This window comes from Lepidothrix coronata, unplaced genomic scaffold, assembly GCF_001604755.1.
Source record: "Lepidothrix coronata isolate B3197 unplaced genomic scaffold, Lepidothrix_coronata-1.0 Scaffold63, whole genome shotgun sequence".
Taxonomy (NCBI): domain Eukaryota; kingdom Metazoa; phylum Chordata; class Aves; order Passeriformes; family Pipridae; genus Lepidothrix; species Lepidothrix coronata.
The window spans coordinates 4,334,978-4,354,523 of NW_016690243.1; the positions used below are offsets into that span (position 1 = coordinate 4,334,978).

General features: G+C 36.6%; 1 protein-coding gene across 1 annotated transcript in view; it reads left to right on the forward strand.

Moving 5' to 3' along the window:
- The window catches only part of PNPLA8 (patatin like phospholipase domain containing 8), a 37,158-nt gene extending 23,411 nt beyond the window's left edge, over positions 1-13,747 (forward strand). Inside the window, exons 9-10 of the mRNA XM_017817810.1 lie at positions 10,671-10,866; positions 12,889-13,747. Coding sequence (XP_017673299.1) covers positions 10,671-10,866; positions 12,889-13,163 — 471 coding nt within the window. The 3' untranslated portion in view covers positions 13,164-13,747. The remainder of the gene's footprint in view (positions 1-10,670; positions 10,867-12,888) is intronic.
- The last annotated feature ends 5,799 nt before the right edge of the window (positions 13,748-19,546 follow it).

Here is a 19,546-nt window from a genome sequence, read left to right on the forward strand (position 1 = left end):
TAAAAGAATTTTGAAATTGTGAAAATCTGACATGGATCTGTGATTTCTTGTTTGCATGTGGAGGGTTTATATTAATGTGCTTCTTTAGTGCAACAACTTGTGCTTTCTCCTTATTCTGATACGCTCTGCCATAGCAAATGGGGTATTTATGTGCTTCCTAAGTTAAATGTTGTCAGAAAGGACACATATTCTAGACTTGAGTACCCCAAGCGTCATCTGAATCCAGAAGGATTTTATTCAGACGCGTAGGTTGGGATTTTTTTGTTGGTTGATTTGGTTTGTGGTTTTTTTAACTGTTTTGTTGAACCTTGCCTGTGCTTCACACACATCGTAAGGAGAACCTGAGTTCGGGCCTGTGTCTGGAGTCGGTGTAGGTTCAACCACGGGCCAGGTTTTTTTCTTAGGTTACACACCATGATCCTTGCTTGTCATACTACAAGCAGTTCATCATTTGGGAAACGCAGTTATAAAATATGTACTGTTTTGGTGATGTGTGCTGTTGTTCATTGCAGAATTCATTTAATTAGATCTGTTATGCACAGACTTTTAGTGAAATATCTGACAATATATTTTCATGCCAAATAATTCTTTCTTTTATGGTGCCTGCTAATATTTAGCAAACTTCATCAGTACCCTGTAAGAGTACATTTTCTGTGTCTTATAACAACCCATGAATTCAGTGATGTTTTCAGAGCAGCTGGTCATTTTCTGTGAATTAATGACTCACTGGGATGAGTTAATAATTGAAGATAATCACCTAGGAGCCTACCTCAGCTTACCATTCATTCTGAAGAAATGTCAAGAGCAAACATGTCTAATGGATGGTAAAACAATGTAAAATATATTATTAAATGTTTAGCATATAATAGCAATAGTATTGGCAGTTCTCAGAAGCGTTTAACATGACATTTCTGTGTATGAGCAGTATATTATGGTGTTGCTGTTTTATTAGGAGGAAATAATAGTAAATACTGCATGGGAAAATAGTTGTACTGAAAAGGAAGCTTTTCAATAAACTGTCAAACTTTATTAGATTTTTTTTCTTTGTCATGATCTCGGTCTAAATTCTCTCTTTGTAACTCGTGTAGCAGAAGTACAAATGTAGCTAATGCATCTTTAGATTTTTTTTTTAATTGTCAAAGACTGCAGTAATGGAAATTTTAATATTGGTGTCATTCAATAATGTACATACAAATGCATTTATTTTTCATATTCTATACAAATGTTTTCTAAAGAATTTTTTCCTTTGCCAGTTCAAGGGGAATCCCTTTTTCAGTGCATGTTTTAGAACTGTGACAAGTAACTACTTATGTGTTTATTAGTGTTTGAAGAGAAATCATAATTTGGAGATAGCATTTCAAAGTAATGAGCACAAGATATTTATTTCAGGAATTTAAAGCAGTAGGTCTGTCTCCCCTTAAATAAGAGAATTGGTTCTTTCTGTAATTGTTAGAAATTTGGTGTACAATAGGATTGTATTAATATCTGTCTCCAATTAGGGTCTCTGTTGGGAATCAACCTAGTGCAGACTGTATTATAAATTCTATGTAGTTGACCCAATAGCCTCCCTATTAGCATGATTATAAATTAAGGATGGATCTTTCCAAATAAATTGGGCGAAATGTTTGTAGGAAGAGAGAACTGTGTGTCATTGTATGCGTTATGGAAAATTACCTAATTTATTAAAAACATTTTTTCACTCTCACAGAGCAAAGTGGATCAGACACACTATTAGATGAAGCCAAAACAAATTGTTTTAGGACACTATACATTTTAGACGGAGATTTTTTAGAATTATTAACACCACCATCCATTGCTTGTCAGCAAGATAAAGAGGAAACAGTTTTGTTTCTGTCCTGTTCCATGTTTATAAAACATCATATATTTTGTCAAATGCTTGTTCAGAAAAATAAAGATTTCCTGTCTTACTGGGAGCTCTTATTCAGCAGTTTTATCCTCAGTATCACTATGACCAGACTGACTGATTACTCCCAAGAGAAGAGCCATAATTAATGTACATTTCAAACATTTTTGTACATATTTAAAAGAACAGCATGATCATATAAGCTTTGTATTAATGAGAGTGTATTAGTGCTGAATGTGAGAGGGGTTAGTTTATTTACTGTTAAGTCTTAATGTATAGATTTCTTTTTCCCAAAGCATATATTAAAAACTGTAATTTGTTAGCCCAGTTATGCTTGAATGAGTAAACCTTAAAGCCTTAGGGTGGATGTAGTGACATTTTCATAATGGGTGCACAGTGCAGTGAGAGGACTAGGCTGGGATGTGAATCTTGAAGTTATTTGTATTGATAGATCTTCTGGGTAGTGAAAGAATTTTTCCATTTCTCATTCCAGTCTTCTACTCTGAGGATATTTGCTGCTACTTATATAAATGTATTGAGCTGATTTTACAGAATGATTTGGCAAGGTGTACCTATTTTACTTATAAATAAGACTAAATGTTTTTGGAGTAGTTATCTTAATTTTTCTAAGAAGCAATCCATTGTTGTAATGCAAATACTCTTCAAACTCCTCATTTGCATTAACAAGCCTTATCCTTAATCTGCGTATGTATTATATTTATGTTGACTTCAACCATGGAATTTAAAAAATACTTTTCAGAAGTCCATTCAAAATCTTAGCCTGTGATAACTTTGTACTAATTCTGTCTCTACCTTTTTGCAAAGACAATGAAAGTAAACAACAGGCCAAGTCTGTAAGAGTGAACTAAAATGCAAAGCATGTCTGCATAGGCAGTGAGGTGAAGTGGTTACTATGGAGCAAGCAAATGCAGCTTCCAAATATCAGACTTGGCTTTCTTACATTATATATCCTTAACAGTGCTAGATTATTTTAATCACAAAGTTTAGCATCATTTAAGTGAAACTGTGCAACACATGAGATGTTACGCAGAATTACTACAAGACACAACTTGAGTCTGACAGAATTAGGAAATGCAGTAAGAGCCTGTGAATGTAGAGAGTGTTCTGAACTTATGGGAAACAACTACCCTACCTACGGTAAAGTATGGTTCAAACTGATTCATTAAATTTTAATATCTTAATTTTAAATAACTGTTTTTTCAAAGTATTGACTTAAATATGTCACTGGTGACTTTATACACATTTACCATAATCATTTAAGTGGGACAAGATTTTCAGAAAGTTCTGTGCTACTAGGCTCCTAAGTGCTCTGGAGCACATTCTTTGAGACCTCCCAATCTATTTTGCTTCTGATGGTAGAATTTGCACTCATCTGTTTCACAATATTTAACCAGGCCTTTATTTACCCCTAGAACTAGGCAAGCAGGGTATCTCTGCCAGAGTGTTTTTATTATGCTTACAAAAGGTGCATTTTCCCTGCTTTAAGTAATTAAGGATCTGTTAGTCAAATCACAAGGGAGCCTTGCCTGACTATTTGGCAACGGTCAAAACACTAATAGAAAATTTTAGCTACAGCTTTTGACTACTTCTTACCGACCAGCAAATCCTAAATATATGCTCACAGTTGCATAGGGAATTTTTGTAAAAAATCTTTATGAAAAAAATGAATTGATTTCATCTTGGAATTAGCTGATAGGATATTAAATAAAAGAGAACAATTGAATGTTTACTACTTGGAAAGCCTTTGGCAAAAGACTGAAAATAATGTCCTTGTCCCTGAGCTCACTGCTTTGCTATCAGTTTACAAAATTGGGGGTTTATTATTACTAAGTTCCATTTTAAAATTAATTAATTTAATTAGTTCCATTATTTTTATTAGACATTTTAAACAATCCTTCTTCCCTACTGTCTGCCTACATGATGTCATTGGGGGAGTTACCCTTTTTCAGTACTACCTTGCATTAGCATTCCTACTATGGCACTTTGTGTTTGGTGTACTGCCAGCAAATTAAGTTGACTCAAGTGTGGGGTGGTTTTGCAAAGTTCAGCATATGAAGAAACATCTGGTACTTGCCAGTGCACTGACCGTGGCAGCAGAGAACACAAAAGGGAAGGGGTGACTCGTGTGTTTGGGAACTGGAAAAGACAGCTTGTGATTGGATTGAGAACTGGCTGAAAGAGAAGAGATTGTGAAAGGTAGGGAAGGCCAGGCAATCTGAGAATGGGAGAACAGGCAGAATAAGGGATCTGCCCTGGCTGTTTGCCCAACACTGAGTCCTGTGTCCGAACTTGGGCCAGTGGCACTTTTTTGTGGATCAATAGTTTAGTAATTTGAAGAGTCCCTGTAAGTTACCCTTTCTGTTACAGATTCCAAGTGTGAATCATAGACTCATTTAGGCTGCAAAAGACATCTAAGATCATCAAGTCCAACCATTAACCCTGCACTGCCAAGTCCACCACTAAACATTGTCCCAAAGGGCCACATCTGCAGGTCCTTTAAATATTTCCAAGGATGGTGTATCAACCACTTCCCTGGGCAGCGTGTTCCAAGGCCTCACAACTCTTTTGGTGAAGACATTTTTCTTAAATGTTCAACCTAAACCTCTCTTGGCACTACAAATGTTTGTGTTTTCCACAAGACTGAGACTAGACTGACAAAGTTAAATTTCTAATAAAAATGGCTTTTAAAATGTAATTTCATTTTACAACTAAACTAACATGCATCTATGATTCATACAGTATTTCTTTTAAATGGAGTAGAACCTTAGGAATATTGGAGGAGTACAGGGCCTTGGGAGGGTCATTGGTCCAGCTTCCTGTTCGAAACAGGGTAAACCTCAAAGCTGAGTTGGGTTGCTAGAGCCCTTGCCCAGTTTAGTTTTGAAAATATCCAAAGATGGAGATTCCACAGCTTCTCTGGCTCTTATTCTGTACTTTTTGAAGGAATCTGGCTGTTTCTTCTCCCACTTTAGATAGGGGAAGACTGTGATTAGATTCCTCCTTAGCTTTTTCTTTTTTCCAGGGCAAGGAAACCTAGTTCTGGACATCTCTTCTCATATGTCATATGCTTCAGCCCCCAAACCATCTTAGTGGTTCTTTACTGTATGTGTTCCAGCTTTTCAGTGCCTTGTAACTAGGTGTCCAAAGCTGTACATAGTATCTATCAGCAGTTTGACCTTGTGAGTACCCAATAAAAGGGGATAATCACTTCACTTGATCTACTAGTTTTGCTTTAGATCAAGTGTATGTTGATAATGTAGTAATTTATCCAATATTCTGTTCATATTCTCTCTCTTCTTCTTTGTGCACATGGGCAGTACCATAGTGACAGAGCTAGCAAAATAAATGAAAGGAGGGACACAGTGAAGACATTCCCATCTGTCAAAAAGAAACTGATAAACTTATTAGGAACTGAAAAGGTTTAGGGCTGCACATAAAATTAGTGACGCTTTATAGAATTTTAATTGCACCTGTAGCTTATAGTATAATTTAAAATATCACTTTATAGCAACAAGATTTTTACACCATCATATGTGGAATAAAGATCCTTATTTTGTTTGTATTATTTTGTTTTGAGATTAAACAAGAATTCAGATTGCATCTCTGTACCTGTAGATCAGATATATTGGCCTTGTTTACTTCCAGTTGTTTAATTACATGGAAATTTAAAGTGGGAAGACAGTTCACAGAAACCAAAATGGAAGAGGAAGCTGTTGTGTTAGTTACCAAGACATTCTGTGCTACTGGCAATCATTCAGTCTTTTTGTTATATTGCGTTTTGGTTAATGTATTTTTTATAAACATATTCTAAAAGCTGAGTGCCTATAATAAAAATATTTTACTTAACAAGTTATAAATAATTTAGATTAGTTTATGTAGTATTGTATAGCTATAGAACAACAGAATCAGAAAGAAATTTAAGATACCAGGTTCAGCAGTTCTCCAAAACAAATTGTCAGGCTAAATACATAGAAATTTGGAGCAAGGATCAGTGAAGTTTCTTGTGATTTCAGTATCTTATGTATAAAACCACAAAGTTGATCACTTGGAATTCTGTTCCAGTGTCTCAAGGACAGGCATGGAGAAGGATATGTCAAGATTTCTTAAAGTTACTTTTAAAAAAATTAGATCTAGCTTTCATATTTCTGTATTGCTAGTTTGATATAGTTCTTGGGAAGGACTTTTTTCCAGTTTTATGAAGATAGAGGAATTATTCAGAATCAGAAAGGTTAATTTCCAGTTTTTAATCTTCAGAATGAAAAATTCTTTGTTTGTGGTTTTCTTAGAATTCACATACATGTGAAATCGTTGTAACTAATTTTAAAACTTGTGAAAATACTTCTTCACAGGAATTCCAGCTTTTGACATAATTAGCTCTATGTTTTCTGGAGCTGCAAAATTAAATAAGTTACTGCACTATTTCTTTCACTGAGTCCTTAATAGTACAGTTTAACTAATAGCTTTATTTACTGCTTTAGTAGTTCATCACTGTAAGCAAAAGAGCAGTAGGATGAACACCACTTTTTTAACAGAGTTATCTGATTTGAAGCACAATATTGATCGAGGTGTGGTCATTATCAACCATTATCTGTTTGGAGGGGAAGAAATAAAATCAGTTGCCCTTTTTACTGAGTCCTACTTTGAACTTTCAAAAAATCACATGTATCTATTATCTGTATAAATGCTAGAAGTTATGTGTCTAAATTGAAAATTATTAGGAATTTATTGGCATTACAAGAAACCTAAATTGGAGAAGGTGCAATGATTTCCGTATTTAAACAAAGCTGTTAGTTCTCATCACAAACTGAATGTGGTATGTGCAGGTATGTGTACTTTATGTTCCTTTGATCTTTTATGTGTTAGTGTTACAAAAATATTGTAGTATTCTGGTATTATATACCCCCTAACTTCTGATAACACTGATTTTCTCATGGTAAAGCAGTCGTGTGTAATTTATTTATATTCACAAGATCAGTGGAAATTATTCTGTAAGCAGGTTTTTAATCTAGGATTTAAAGAAAGAAGGTAAGCACCACTAAGATAACTATGAAGATTTTAGATTAAGATTCATGGGGAGTAATATAGAGGACAAAAACATCCTTGTATTTAGTTTTCTGTGTAGAAGCTAATTTAAACATAAGCAAAGGATAATGGGCACTGAAGCGACCATTCATTTTAGCAGTGTTTTTAGTGTTTTGAGGAAAACGGATGGTATCCAGAAAGAGTTCAAAGAGCTTTTTGTAGGCTGAAATGAAAGCTTAATTAAAAGAAAGCAAACTTAAAAAACTAAGCTCAGTAATCCTGGTTTTACTTATTTATCTAGCACAGCTGTAGTTAAAAGGAGTTTTTCTGTAAAATGTGTACCAGCTCCAAAACCTTTTTTATTCTAAGCTATTCCTGAGTAGAATTGCTTTTCTTTATTTTTCTAGTAATGTAATGGTCGGATATGGGATAGAGGGAGTTTGGGGAGCTTTAGAATAAGGGGGTGCTTGCATAATGCTTATTGTAGTCAATATTCTGTTTCTTTTATATTTTACATGTTTGTATAGATTTTGAATGGATATAAAGATATTGATCTCTGCTCTTGATAATGTTTTCAGCTTAAGTCTTGCCTTTATAAGTGCTCCCTTTAAGGCATTACCAATATAGAAAGTTCTATTGAATTCAAATTCCAAAATAATTTATTTATTAGCTGGAGTCAAGGTCATTTTACTTTCAAGAAAGGTTGAACATACTTTTTGTGATTCTCTGGATGAAAATCTCATTGTCTGAATGCTTCTCAGACTTATTGTCAGTCACACTGATTCTTATTAGTCCTAAAGTGGTTTATCCCAGTTTTTAACATGTTGGTAGTAAAAGACATCTCTCCTCAATTCCAGAGTAGCATTTGTTCCTGGTAGTATTGAGCTGAATTACGGTCTTCAGATAACTTAGAGAGACTTCACGTTCCCTGGTCTAGTCCTCAGGAGGCCTTGAATCATTCTGAGACCTGATGAAAGGACAATACAGAAGAGCTCAAGCCACCAAGAAGATTTCTCAAGTGCATTGATGACAGCAACTGTTACAGTTGATGGAGGAACCAACAAGGAAAGGTGCTTTGCTGGACCTGTTGCCTACAAAGAATAAAGAACTCTTCAAGACTGTGAAAGTTTGGGAAAGCCTTGGCTACAGTGACCATGAGAGGATGGAGTTTGGGATCCTAAGAGAAGGGAGCAGGGAAAAAAGCAGGACTAAAGGACTGCATTTCAGGAGAGCAGACTTCATCCTCTTCAGAGCTCTGCTTGGAAGGATCCCATGGACTACGAGCTTAAAGAGAGAAGGGGTCCAGGAGATCTGGCTGATACTCAGTGATCACTTCTCCAAAGTCAGGAAAGGACCACCCCAACCAGTATGAAATCGAGCAAAGGTGGCAGGCAGGGACAAGCAAGGAGGTCCTAACTGAACTCCAGCATAAAAAGGAAGTGTACAAAAGGTGGAACCGGGGCAAGTAACCCAGGAGGGGTATAGATCTCCTGACCAGTCTTGCAGAGATAGGGCTAGAAAAACAAGGACTAGCCTGGAGTGTGATGTGAAGAGCAACAACAAAGGATTCTACAAGTACATACACAGCAAAAGAAAAACTAGGGGAAATGTGGGCCTGCTACTGAATGGGGCAACACAACTTGTGACAAGTGATGTGGAAAAGTCCAAGATGCTTTAATGCTGCCTTTGTCTCAGTCTTTGCCAGTAAAAAATGGCTTTGAGGAATCCCCAGACCCCTGAAGCAAGAGGGAAAGTGGTGCAAGGAGGACTTGCGCTTGGTGGAGGAGAACCCTATTAGGGAGCAGTTAAATGAACTGGTCATACATAAATTCATAAGCCTGATGGGTTGCACCCATGAGTGCTGATGGAGCTGGCTCATGCCATTGCGAGATGACTCTTGATTGTTTTTAAATGGTCGTGGTAATTGGGAGTGCAGATATTATTCATGTCTTCAGGAACAGCAAGAAGAAAGCTCTGGGGAACTACAGGCTAGTTGGCTTCAGCCCAATCCCTTAGGAGGTAATAGGGGAAATCCTCCTGAAAAGGACTTCTAAAGTCATAAGGACAAAAAGGTGATCATGAGTAGTCAGCATGGATTTACAAAGTGGTTTACCCGTGATTTACCAACCTGGTAGCCTTCTGCAATTGGTGGACAAGTGGAAAGCATCGGATGTTGTATACAACAACTTTGGCAAAGCCTTTGACATTTACCTCCCATAAAGTGGGGATTAGATAAATAGACAGTGAGGTGGATGCAAACTAGCTGGATGATCAGGACCCAGAGATTGGGATCAGTGCCACAAAGTCAAGTTGGAAGCAAGTCACTAGAGGTGTTCCTAGGGGTCATTACTGGGGCAAATTCTGTTTAACATCTTCATTAGTGAACTGGATGATCAGACAGAGTGCACCTTCAGGAATTCCATGGATGATACAAACATGAGAGGAAGGGCTGATACATGAATGGTTGGACCACCACTCAAATGGACCTCAACAGGCTGGAGAATTCTCATGAAGTTCAAAAAGAGGAATGGCAGAGTCCTGCCTCCGTGGAGGAATAACCCCATGCACAAACCCACACTGAGTTGTAAAGCAGCTTGGCAGAGAAGGACCTTGGGGTGCTGATGGACAAGAAGCTGAACATGAGCAATGCACACTTGTGGTAAAGAAGGCCAACAGCATCCTGGGCTGCATTAACAGCAGTGCTGCCAGTGGTCATAAGGGACGGTCCTGCCTCTCTGCACTGCTGAGGCCACAGTTACCCAATATAAGAGAGACATGAGCATATGGGAACAAGTCCAGTGCAGAGCCTCAGAGATGATAAAAGGACTGGAGCATCTCTCATATGAGAAACTGAGGCAGCTGAGGTTATGCAGCCTAGAGAAGAGAAGGCTCAGGGGGGGAACTTATCCATGTGTACAAATAAAGGATGGGAAGGAATGAAGATGAGAGGGAGCAGTGGTCTTCCTGGTAGTGCCCACTGGTAGGACAAAAGACAATGGCATAAATGAAAATATATGAGATTCCATCTGAACACAGGAAAACTTTTTACTATGAGAGTGGTCAAACACTGGAACAGTCTTCGTTTGTAGAGATACTCAAAACCCAAGTGGACATGGCCTTGGGCAGCATGCTGTAGCTGAACCTGCATGGGCAGGGAGTTTGGACCAGATAAGCTCAATAGGTCCCTTTCAACCTAAGTGATTTTCCATGTCTTAAAACCAGGCTATAGCATCCTGCGTAATGACTGTGCTTACAAAGTATCTTTGGCCAAGCTTAACTCTTGTGATTTTTCTTTTTAAATTTATTTTAGAATCTGCAGCTAGTGATTTAGATTTTGTTACAGAATATATCCTTGTGATATCAGTAATAAGCATTTTGAGGCACAGACGTTTTGATTGTTTGAAATTGTCAGTGTGCATATCTGTCTTACAAAAAAGGTCTTCAAAAAATGAAGTCATAGCTTCTTCAGATACTCTAGTGAACACTGCTGTTTCAGCCTACCTCTTCTATGTAATGCTCACAACAGCAGCACCAAGCACAGCCCCAGCAGCTGCTCTGACAGTGTCCATGAGCCCGAGAGGCCAAGCTACGCAGCTGCTGCATAGCACAAAAAGAAAATTACACTGAAGTTGGAAATTAATGCTTGTTGAATTTAATTGGTTCTGTATATTAGGGCTATGCTAGTTTAATTTATAGTTGCAGTTTCTTTTATGAACATATGTTATGTGTAGTACCAATATTTGTATTTCTTTTTAATTTACAGGATGGAGGTCTGCTTCTGAATAATCCTTCTGCACTGGCAGTTCATGAGTGCAAGTGTCTTTGGCCAAATGTTCCACTGCAGTGTTTGATATCCCTGGGCACTGGTCGATATGAAAGTGAGGTGAAGACCAATGTCACACACACCAGTTTGAAAGCCAAACTCACAAATGTTATCAACAGTGCAACTGACACGGAAGGTTGGTGTCTTAATATATATTTGTATTATGACTGTCTTCAGTTTTATGTTTCTTAGAATTATAGTTCCAATGCAGAGAGCAATCTGGAACCTTTTGTCTTTTCCCTTCTCATCTCTACCAGCCCCATGAAACTAATAGAAGCATGTCTCTTTGTAGTTCCTCACGTACAGTGTTTTAGTACCAGTATTACAGGTTTTCTGGAGATGATGGTATGAATCTTTTTCTTAGCCTATTTTCCTTAATCTTCATTTTTGCTATGTTGTTGCTAAGCTCTTTTAGTTTATGTGTTCTCAACTGTTAATATGAGGTTGATTTATCAGAATCACAAAGATAATCTAATAGGATTTATACAAAGTGATACATTTTTACTTGTGCTTCAGGATAAAGGCATACTCAGGAATTCATTTGAAAATCCTATTTTCTTACATTTTATTTTCATGTAACAAAGAAATGCTTAATAGTTAATAGAGAACATTGATTTTTAACAGCTTCAGAAGTAGAATTTTGTTTATGATCTCTTTTTATATGTGCTTTTATACCTGGACTTTTCCAAGGACTAGACTGTATCTGCCAATGGTCATGACTTCCATTGCTGCCAGGAAGAGCCAAGCATCTGTTTTCCAAAATAAACTTGCTTCCTAGATGGGAGTACACTGGAACTCTGTCACTAGCAGTTTACATCTGTTTTGTTTTTACAAACAGGAAATATTGATAAACAGCTGCTTTCCCCCCTCCCCTTACAAAGGAAACTGATACTGCAAAAAGGGAACAAGAAATGCTCTTACGGTCTAGATCCCTTACTGCACAGTCTTTGTCAACTGACTGTCATTAGTAAGAAAAGCTAGATTTGGGTTGCCTTTTGGTTTCTGCACAGTCATGGAAAGGCAGTGGGATTTATGAGAAGGAGATATGTGGTGTCCACTTCCTGTCAAGGGAAGAAAAAGTTTCAATGCAGCTGACAAATGAGGCAAGAAATTAGATGGGAAGAGGAGGAGAAAGTACATTGTGGAGACCAAAGGTGAGGAAATGGAAAGAGAGGAGAGTAGATTTGAGCAAATGGGAACTTATATTATGAGGGGAAAAAAGGGAGACTATTAAATAGGACAAGAAAGACTGGATGTGGTGAGACAAGAACAGACATAGCTGAGTAATTTGCAGGAGAAGAGGCCAAGCCAAGAAGATTTACAGGAATCTTTTGCTGTGATCTTACCCAGGATATTTTTTTCACTTAAAATTTTTTATATGACAGTAGGTGTTTAAAAGAATGGAGGAATACAGTAAGAATGCAAAGGAGATAGAATGAAAGCTGAAGGAAATCATAGAAATGAAATTTTCAGGGAGCCAACAAAGAGAAGAGAAATCTAAAGGGAGAGAGAAAACAGGTTATAAAAGAGAAGAACATACAAATGCATTATATAGCCAGTTTTTTATTATTATACTAGTTAACTGAAGTCTAATAACCTAAATTGAACATTTTAAATTAAATGAATGTTAAATTCAAACCCCAAATCTGTAGTAATACATAAAAAATTAATTAGTTGCAAACAAAAGAAAGTTTTAATCTCACGTTTTTTCTTAGCAGTCTTTGAGTTTAGAGAAGAACGTGTATCTGTGGTTTTCACAACAGCTGCTTCTTTTAGTACTGAGTGTAACAAATCATGGGTATCCTGAATGGGAATATGTAAGTTACATTCTACTCTTCATGATGCACTCTCACTTGTAAAGGAATGGAATGTAATTAAAAATCTAGATAGCAAAGCCTACTTAATTGCCATACCAGTAAAGTTGTCTTGGAATGAGAGATTAAGCTTTTCCAGAGTAAACAGAGTTGCAGAGACATTTACAAAGCTTCTAATGAGAAAGGGGTTTTGATAAGGCTGTGGTGGAAAAATGTTTACTCAGCAAAGCAGCACATATTTACTCTTACTGTGTCATTAAAGAGCAGTTGTTGTTCAGAGCAGTTGTAGGAGTATTTGTCTATGAAGTGAATATAACTGTTTCCTTCATTTGTTTTCAATACAGAAGTTCATACCATGCTGGATGCACTGTTACCTCCGGATACTTATTTCAGATTTAACCCTCTTATGAATGAGGACATCGCTCTGGATGAAAGTCGTAAGGAGAAACTCAATCAGCTGCAGACAGATGGAATTCGCTACTTAGAACGAAATGAAGAAAAATTGAGAAAAGCTGCAAAAATATTAACACAAGAAAAAACAACTTTGCAGAGGCTTCAGGACTGGATGAGATTAAAGGCTGACATGTATGAAGGCCTTCCTTTTTTTTCCAAATTGTGAATATGTAATGCATGAAAGATAAATATAAATCTTGTTCCAGAAAATCCATTTGGTACTGTAAAGGAAGAATGTTTATTCAGGGTAAATGACATCTCTGGAAAGCTATCAGAATTTCACAGAAAGCAATTTAAGATGGCTGTTTTGTGCACACTTACTTGTTACAAGGTTTAATGGTGTTAATTATTTTTTGAACCTAATGGATCTTACTGTTGCTTTACTTAAGTTTCTTCAAGTTGGTAAAACTGAAAATTATGAAAACAATTGTGCAATGCATTTTTGGATGTTTGTACCATAATTACGGTGGCAGAAAACCTTTATTTATCAACTACCAGGCTTATTCAAAATTAACAAATAAAGAATCCTCATTCACTTTAGTGTAGGTGATACACCTGTTAGGCTCTTATGTAGCCAGTGAATTTAATAGCAATGTAATGTTCTTACAAAAACTTTGCCTATGTTAATTGCACTTTCATTTCGGAAAGATAACTTTTTTTTTTATTTTAATGGATTTTGTACATAACTGTATTGAGTAAGATGTTTGGATGACTGTAAATGGCCTATTAAATTATCAAAATTAACTGATATTTTTAGAACTTGCTTCTTATTTTTTTATGGGGATAACTTCCAATTGATTGATTCATTATTTGAAAATAATCCCAAACCCCAAAATGTCACTTGACTAGCTATTCCAGTCACAGGATAAAGAAAATATAATCATGAAATAGTTCACATGAATGAGCAGCTTTTTTTATAGAAGCTTCAGTTTTGGCTACCAAACTTCAGGTGCATCTGGTCAAGAAGAAAATTAGCGGGAAATTGATACATGAAATAATATGCATTTCTAACTTCCATATATGCATTCTCCTGAAATTATCTCAGAGCTGTGAAGTTAACATTTAGATCTTACTACAATCTTACTGCCCATTCCTTTGCAACACTCTGCCTATGCCATGGGAGGGGGTGTGGTGTGCTGTGACAACACAGTGTCAAACAGCATTGTCAGCCACAGGAAGGTACATGGCAGCACTTCAGAATGGTGCAGCAAAATTTGCGTTAGACACAGCAGCTGTCACGTGTTGGGCACATACCTGTTAATAAGATTGTTTGATTGCTTGCCAGGTGCCTAAGTTTTTGTTTCCTAGTAGACAGCTACAGTGCATGAATGTATTGACTAGATAAAAATGTATGTTCTATGCAGTAGCTAAAATGTCCAGTTTCCCCAAAAAACAGTGCATTTGTCACTTTGCTTTTTGGGAATAATCACTTGCCATTGCATTATCTACTAAAAACCACATTTTCATAGTGACTTTATGTATTTGTTGTCTTAAAACATTGAAAATGTTATTAAACTGTCTTTAGGAAAGGAATTTGAGGAAGACAGCTGAGATCCTTTGTTATCCTTGGAGCTGTTGCGTAGTATCCTGTGACTGTGCAAGAAAACATTTGATTGAGATGTTCTTTTTTAATTTGACATATTTTTTATTTTTACCTGTGTCATTTTACTTGGATATCCATACTTTTGTGGTTCTCCCTCAGTTCTCTGCCTTGGGTTTGCCAATGAAGCTGGTAACTATTATTAGTGCAGAAGCTGTAGCCTTCACCTTTTTTAAATTGTTCCCAATGCAAACAAATTCTAGGTGCATAAGGGCTATAGCAGCCTTTGTCATTCAGTGCATGAGGAAGGGAAAAGAGGAGAAACGGAGAGAAAGAAAAGTTAAAAAGATAGAGCAATTCAAAGATAAGTGAAAGAATGTGTTGTTCATCCTTCCCTTTTTGAAATATAAGCACTAAAAGTAATGCCTTGAGTAGGGCAATAAAGATACTAAAAAGGAATGTTTTATGATTTTAATGACACTTAAATTCATACAACTTACCTTTTTCATTCCAATGACTAAGAACTGACTAAAAGTGTAACAAGAGATCAAACTTTTTTCATAGGTGTGAGATGATTGGAGCATATAAAAAAGAAATGTCAGCATTATTCTAATGAAGGCACCTTGTATAGAGTTGAACTGTGTTGCCAGCATCCTAAGTCAAAACAGACAATATCAGCTAGTCTCATGTAACAACACACGTAAGACACTTCTTTCACTGTCAAAGCCACAGCATCATCTGTGAGATATCTGAATTCATGTTTCCAGTCACAGCTTTTTGGAGCAAGTATTATTTAAGAAAACACGAACCTTTAGTGAACAAAGTCATAACATTTCCATTCAATTTTTTTATACAAATAAAACCTCCTCATGGAGGGAGGCATTTATTTCCATTAGGGCAAGACTGGGATTTGTGATGACACTTTTTGCTGCAAGCTACTATCTTATCTTCATTCACCCTTTTTCCCTCCTCTTTAGTTCTGTAACAGTATTTTCCTTAGGTGTGGCTTTTAAAAGTATGTATGGAATTGAGCTGAGCTATAGAGTAATTAATTCAGACTGGTTTAGGCTACTGTGTATACGAATTCACAAGATGCGCGTATCGAATCCTTTCAAACTAAACTCTTTGATCCTCAGTGCCACAAGGGCTGCACTATCAGGCACTAATTAGGAGTTTTCTCCTCTCTAAACCACTTTAAAATGTGGAGATGCAACAGTTGTATCACTCAAGCTGTAATTAGTCTTTAGTTACTTCAAAAACTTAGCAGTTTGCAAGGAATCCTAACTATTGTGGGTGTGTTCCTACAATATATAAAGTAAAACTATTTTCAGGAAGTTTATTGAGGCATTATTGGATGTGGAATACTGCATAATACTTTAACAGAACAAAATGGAATAGTGAGAACTGTAGAGGAATCAGGACAGGCGAAATAAAGAAATAAGGAAAAAGAATTTTAAATTAAGGGAGTTATTGATAGCAAGCAGGAGGATTAGTGCTGAGTCAAATACTAGCAGGTTTTAACTGATCATTTGGATGGGCCAAAGAACATAATTCCCTTTACAGATGAATCTAGGAGGGCTCTTGAATATTTTGAACAATAGGATTTCAGTGCAGCATGACTTTGAGAAGAGATAGCTAGAATGAAAAAAGTGCCTCTGAAGAATAAAGATGTATAATTAACAATGGGAAAAGGAATATTCTAATGCAGAATACATTAAATGACCTCTGCTTTGAAAAAGTACCCTTGGGAATGCTGTGCGATTATACAGTTAAAAACCTGAAATTGAGGCAGCAGTCACAGCTACAAAACTAACAGTGTATCAGTGCACGAGCAAATTCCTTGACCAGGAAAATGTGAACAAACATGAAAAACATAGATGAATGTGAATTTTGAATCTAGAATAAGCAATAACAAGAAGGTAGTGAGATAAGCATTTTAGGTTGCTTGTGCATTCAGAGAAAACAAGGTTTGTCTGACCAGATGAGTGTTGCCATTTGAAAATGTTCCAGGTTTGTATCCTGGAAAGAAAATCAGGAAGCTTGTTGATGTCCCTCCCCATGGCAGGGGGCTTGGAACTAAGATGATCTGTACAGTCTCTTCCAACACAAGCCTTTTTATTATTTCTTTGATATGCTTTAGTTGAGTGAGTTGAGAAAGTGATAATGTCAATTGTAAAATTGACATAAATGTCTTTGCTCTGATTTTGAAAGACAAGAAGGAGTCCAGACTGGGAAATGAAAAGGCGTAGACATAAAATAATCTTCCTTTATGCAAAGTCAGAAAGAGAAAAGCCTCTTAAGTTTTTCTTAGATAACCTTTAGGTCACCTCTTAGTTTCTAATTATCTATGCAGACGGAGATAGTAATTGGAGAAAGTTTCATTACCAAAGAAAAGTAAAACTTTTAAATGTTGAAGTGTGATCACTTTAAGATACTTTCCGTCAGTGTCCATTTCAACAGTGATATGAAGATATCAATTCTATTGCACAAGCTGTGGGCAACAGCAGTTGAATATAATTATAGTTTTGGTCAGTGCAATTAGAGAAAGAGATATTCAGACTAAAACAGATGCAAAGAAGGGCTGCCAAAGGGAAGATTAAGAGGGTGGAGTTTGTTTCTAACAAAACAAGGGCTGTAAGGAGAGTATGTGTTACTATGTAAAAATACTTCAAGAAGGAAAAGATAGTAGGCTAAAAGAAAGCACTTACATAAAACCGAAGGTGCTCACACTTAGCCAGAAAGTAAATTTAACCAGAAAGTGAAAGATGTTAAACAGAATGGCTATACAGAGACTTAACAGAGCAAAAGAAACTGTTTTAGTGTGAGTTTTAGAACGTGAGCTTCTGAATGAGGTTCTATAACACACTGTGAGAATGGCTACCAATCTCTATGGCCAACTGAATCCTCCCTAACCCACTTGGCAGGTGAGAACTTTTTAATCCTGCATATATGTCAGAAGCCATAGGCTTGTGGAAGTGTCTAACAGCTCCTTCTCATTAGGTCCAACAGATAAGGATTATGTCTTGTCTTTGATCCATCACTTATGTTTTATTTATTTTGCTTTCCTTCCCTAGCTGGTAATGGGAGCTGATACAGGTTGAAGTACTATAAGACATATGACAGGTGAAGGAAAAATCTGGTGTGTGCATCCTACTCATTGACACCATTAGTTTTTCATCTGAGATTAAAATATTTTCATGCTGCTGGGTCAACAAATAGTGCTGATTTTCTTTTATTAAAAGACTGTTCTCAAAATGACAAGTATTAAGTCCAAACATAATCTGTTGCAGGAGAGGATGTGTTAAGGCTTCCTCTTTCTGCTTAAGGACTGCACTTCCAGGCCAGCTGTGATACAAACCCATAGTCTTTTACACTCAACTACATAAGGCAGGAAGGGAAATGCATTATTTGGGTTTTTTTTTCTCACTGCTGCTTGAAAAGTGAGTCAAATTTTCAGACCTTGCAGAACTGTTCCATTTGAGGGACAGTTTGGTGCTAGAAGAAAGGTATATTCTTAGTGTAATCATATTCATTTACAAAGAAAAACAAGCATACCAAATGCCTCTTTCTCAGACTGCAGGAACAAGAGGAGTAGGCTTTCCTTGCTCCAGCCACACAGCACTGAGCTGTGAACTCAAGGGGCTGCTGCCCCCTCCAATTCCCCTGTTCACTGCTCACCCTCCTCATTTCCAGCTTCCTCACTCCCAAACCTACAGTCATGTCTGCTCCTGGTACTTACCCATTAATTCCAGTGTGACATCTGGTCCAATTGATGGCCTTCACTGTTTGCAGATACTCCTATAAACAAGAACTAATTTTTTTAATTGTTCTTTCTTCAAGATTTAACAAGGACAATTCTATTATTTATTTTAATAAAATTGGCAGATTTTGGTAAGGGGGAACAATTAGCATTTTTTCACATATTGTAAAAATTAAACAAGCACTGAAACACTCCAGTACTTACATCCCTGGTAATGCATGCTTAGCAGCAATTCAATTTTACTTTTTATCTATTATTTTGTTTATTTTATCAGTTTCTCATAACAACATCAGTAACAGCTATTTCCCCATATAATCGCAATAGCATGAATACACAGTAGTAGTTTGAAATCTTTGCTTTTCAGGAAGAAGCTGTAGTATAAAATTTGCATGTAAAACCACAGAGACAACGTGGGCATAGAACTAAATACCATTAAAGTGCACTGTAAATTCAGCAAAGTTGTGATTTTAGCATTTGAAAGCTTTTTGTTCATTTTCAAGACCTTGTACACTGGAAAGGGAGCAGCTTTTTGTTCTTACACCATTATTTTCTAATTGAATAATGTAATAATCATCACACATACCACAGGGAAACAGTCTTCCAGAATGTCTCAAAATTTGGATAGCAAATCCCCAAAAGTAACATCTTAAAAACCTGGTCTGTGTCCAGGGCATAATTTCAGCAAAGCTTCTGTTCCATGCTTCCTCACTGGCTGCTCTGTAGAAATCAGACGTATGGGCCTGTCCTGTCCCTTTGTACATATCATTTGAATGTATTTTCAGGCAGGCAAGTCAGGCAGTCACAGAAAACTTCTAATTATGGAACGACAAGATCTATATATTGCAAAGAAAAAGAGCAGAACTGTTGGAGAGTTTACAAGGTAAGTGATGTTTCTATTATCCTACAAGGAAAGGTAGGTATCTCAGGTACTGCTTAATATGTGGAAACAAAGGACAAAGTCATTTACACTACTAAATCTGATTTCAAAACATTACTTTACATAATCTATTAGGACATAAGTATGCCATAACTTCAAAACTTGAGCACTGTGTGCATTCTAGCTGGTTTATTTCTTGCTAAATATTAGACTTTAGGACATCATCAAGCAGGTCTAAACAATCTGGTTCTAAATACAGCAGGAAAGACAATAATATTTCTATAGCAGACAAAGTTTTAATAATTTGCACTAATAATAATGGCCAGTCTTCGCGAGCGAAGATTTGGGAAAGGTCATTAACCCTTTGAGCCT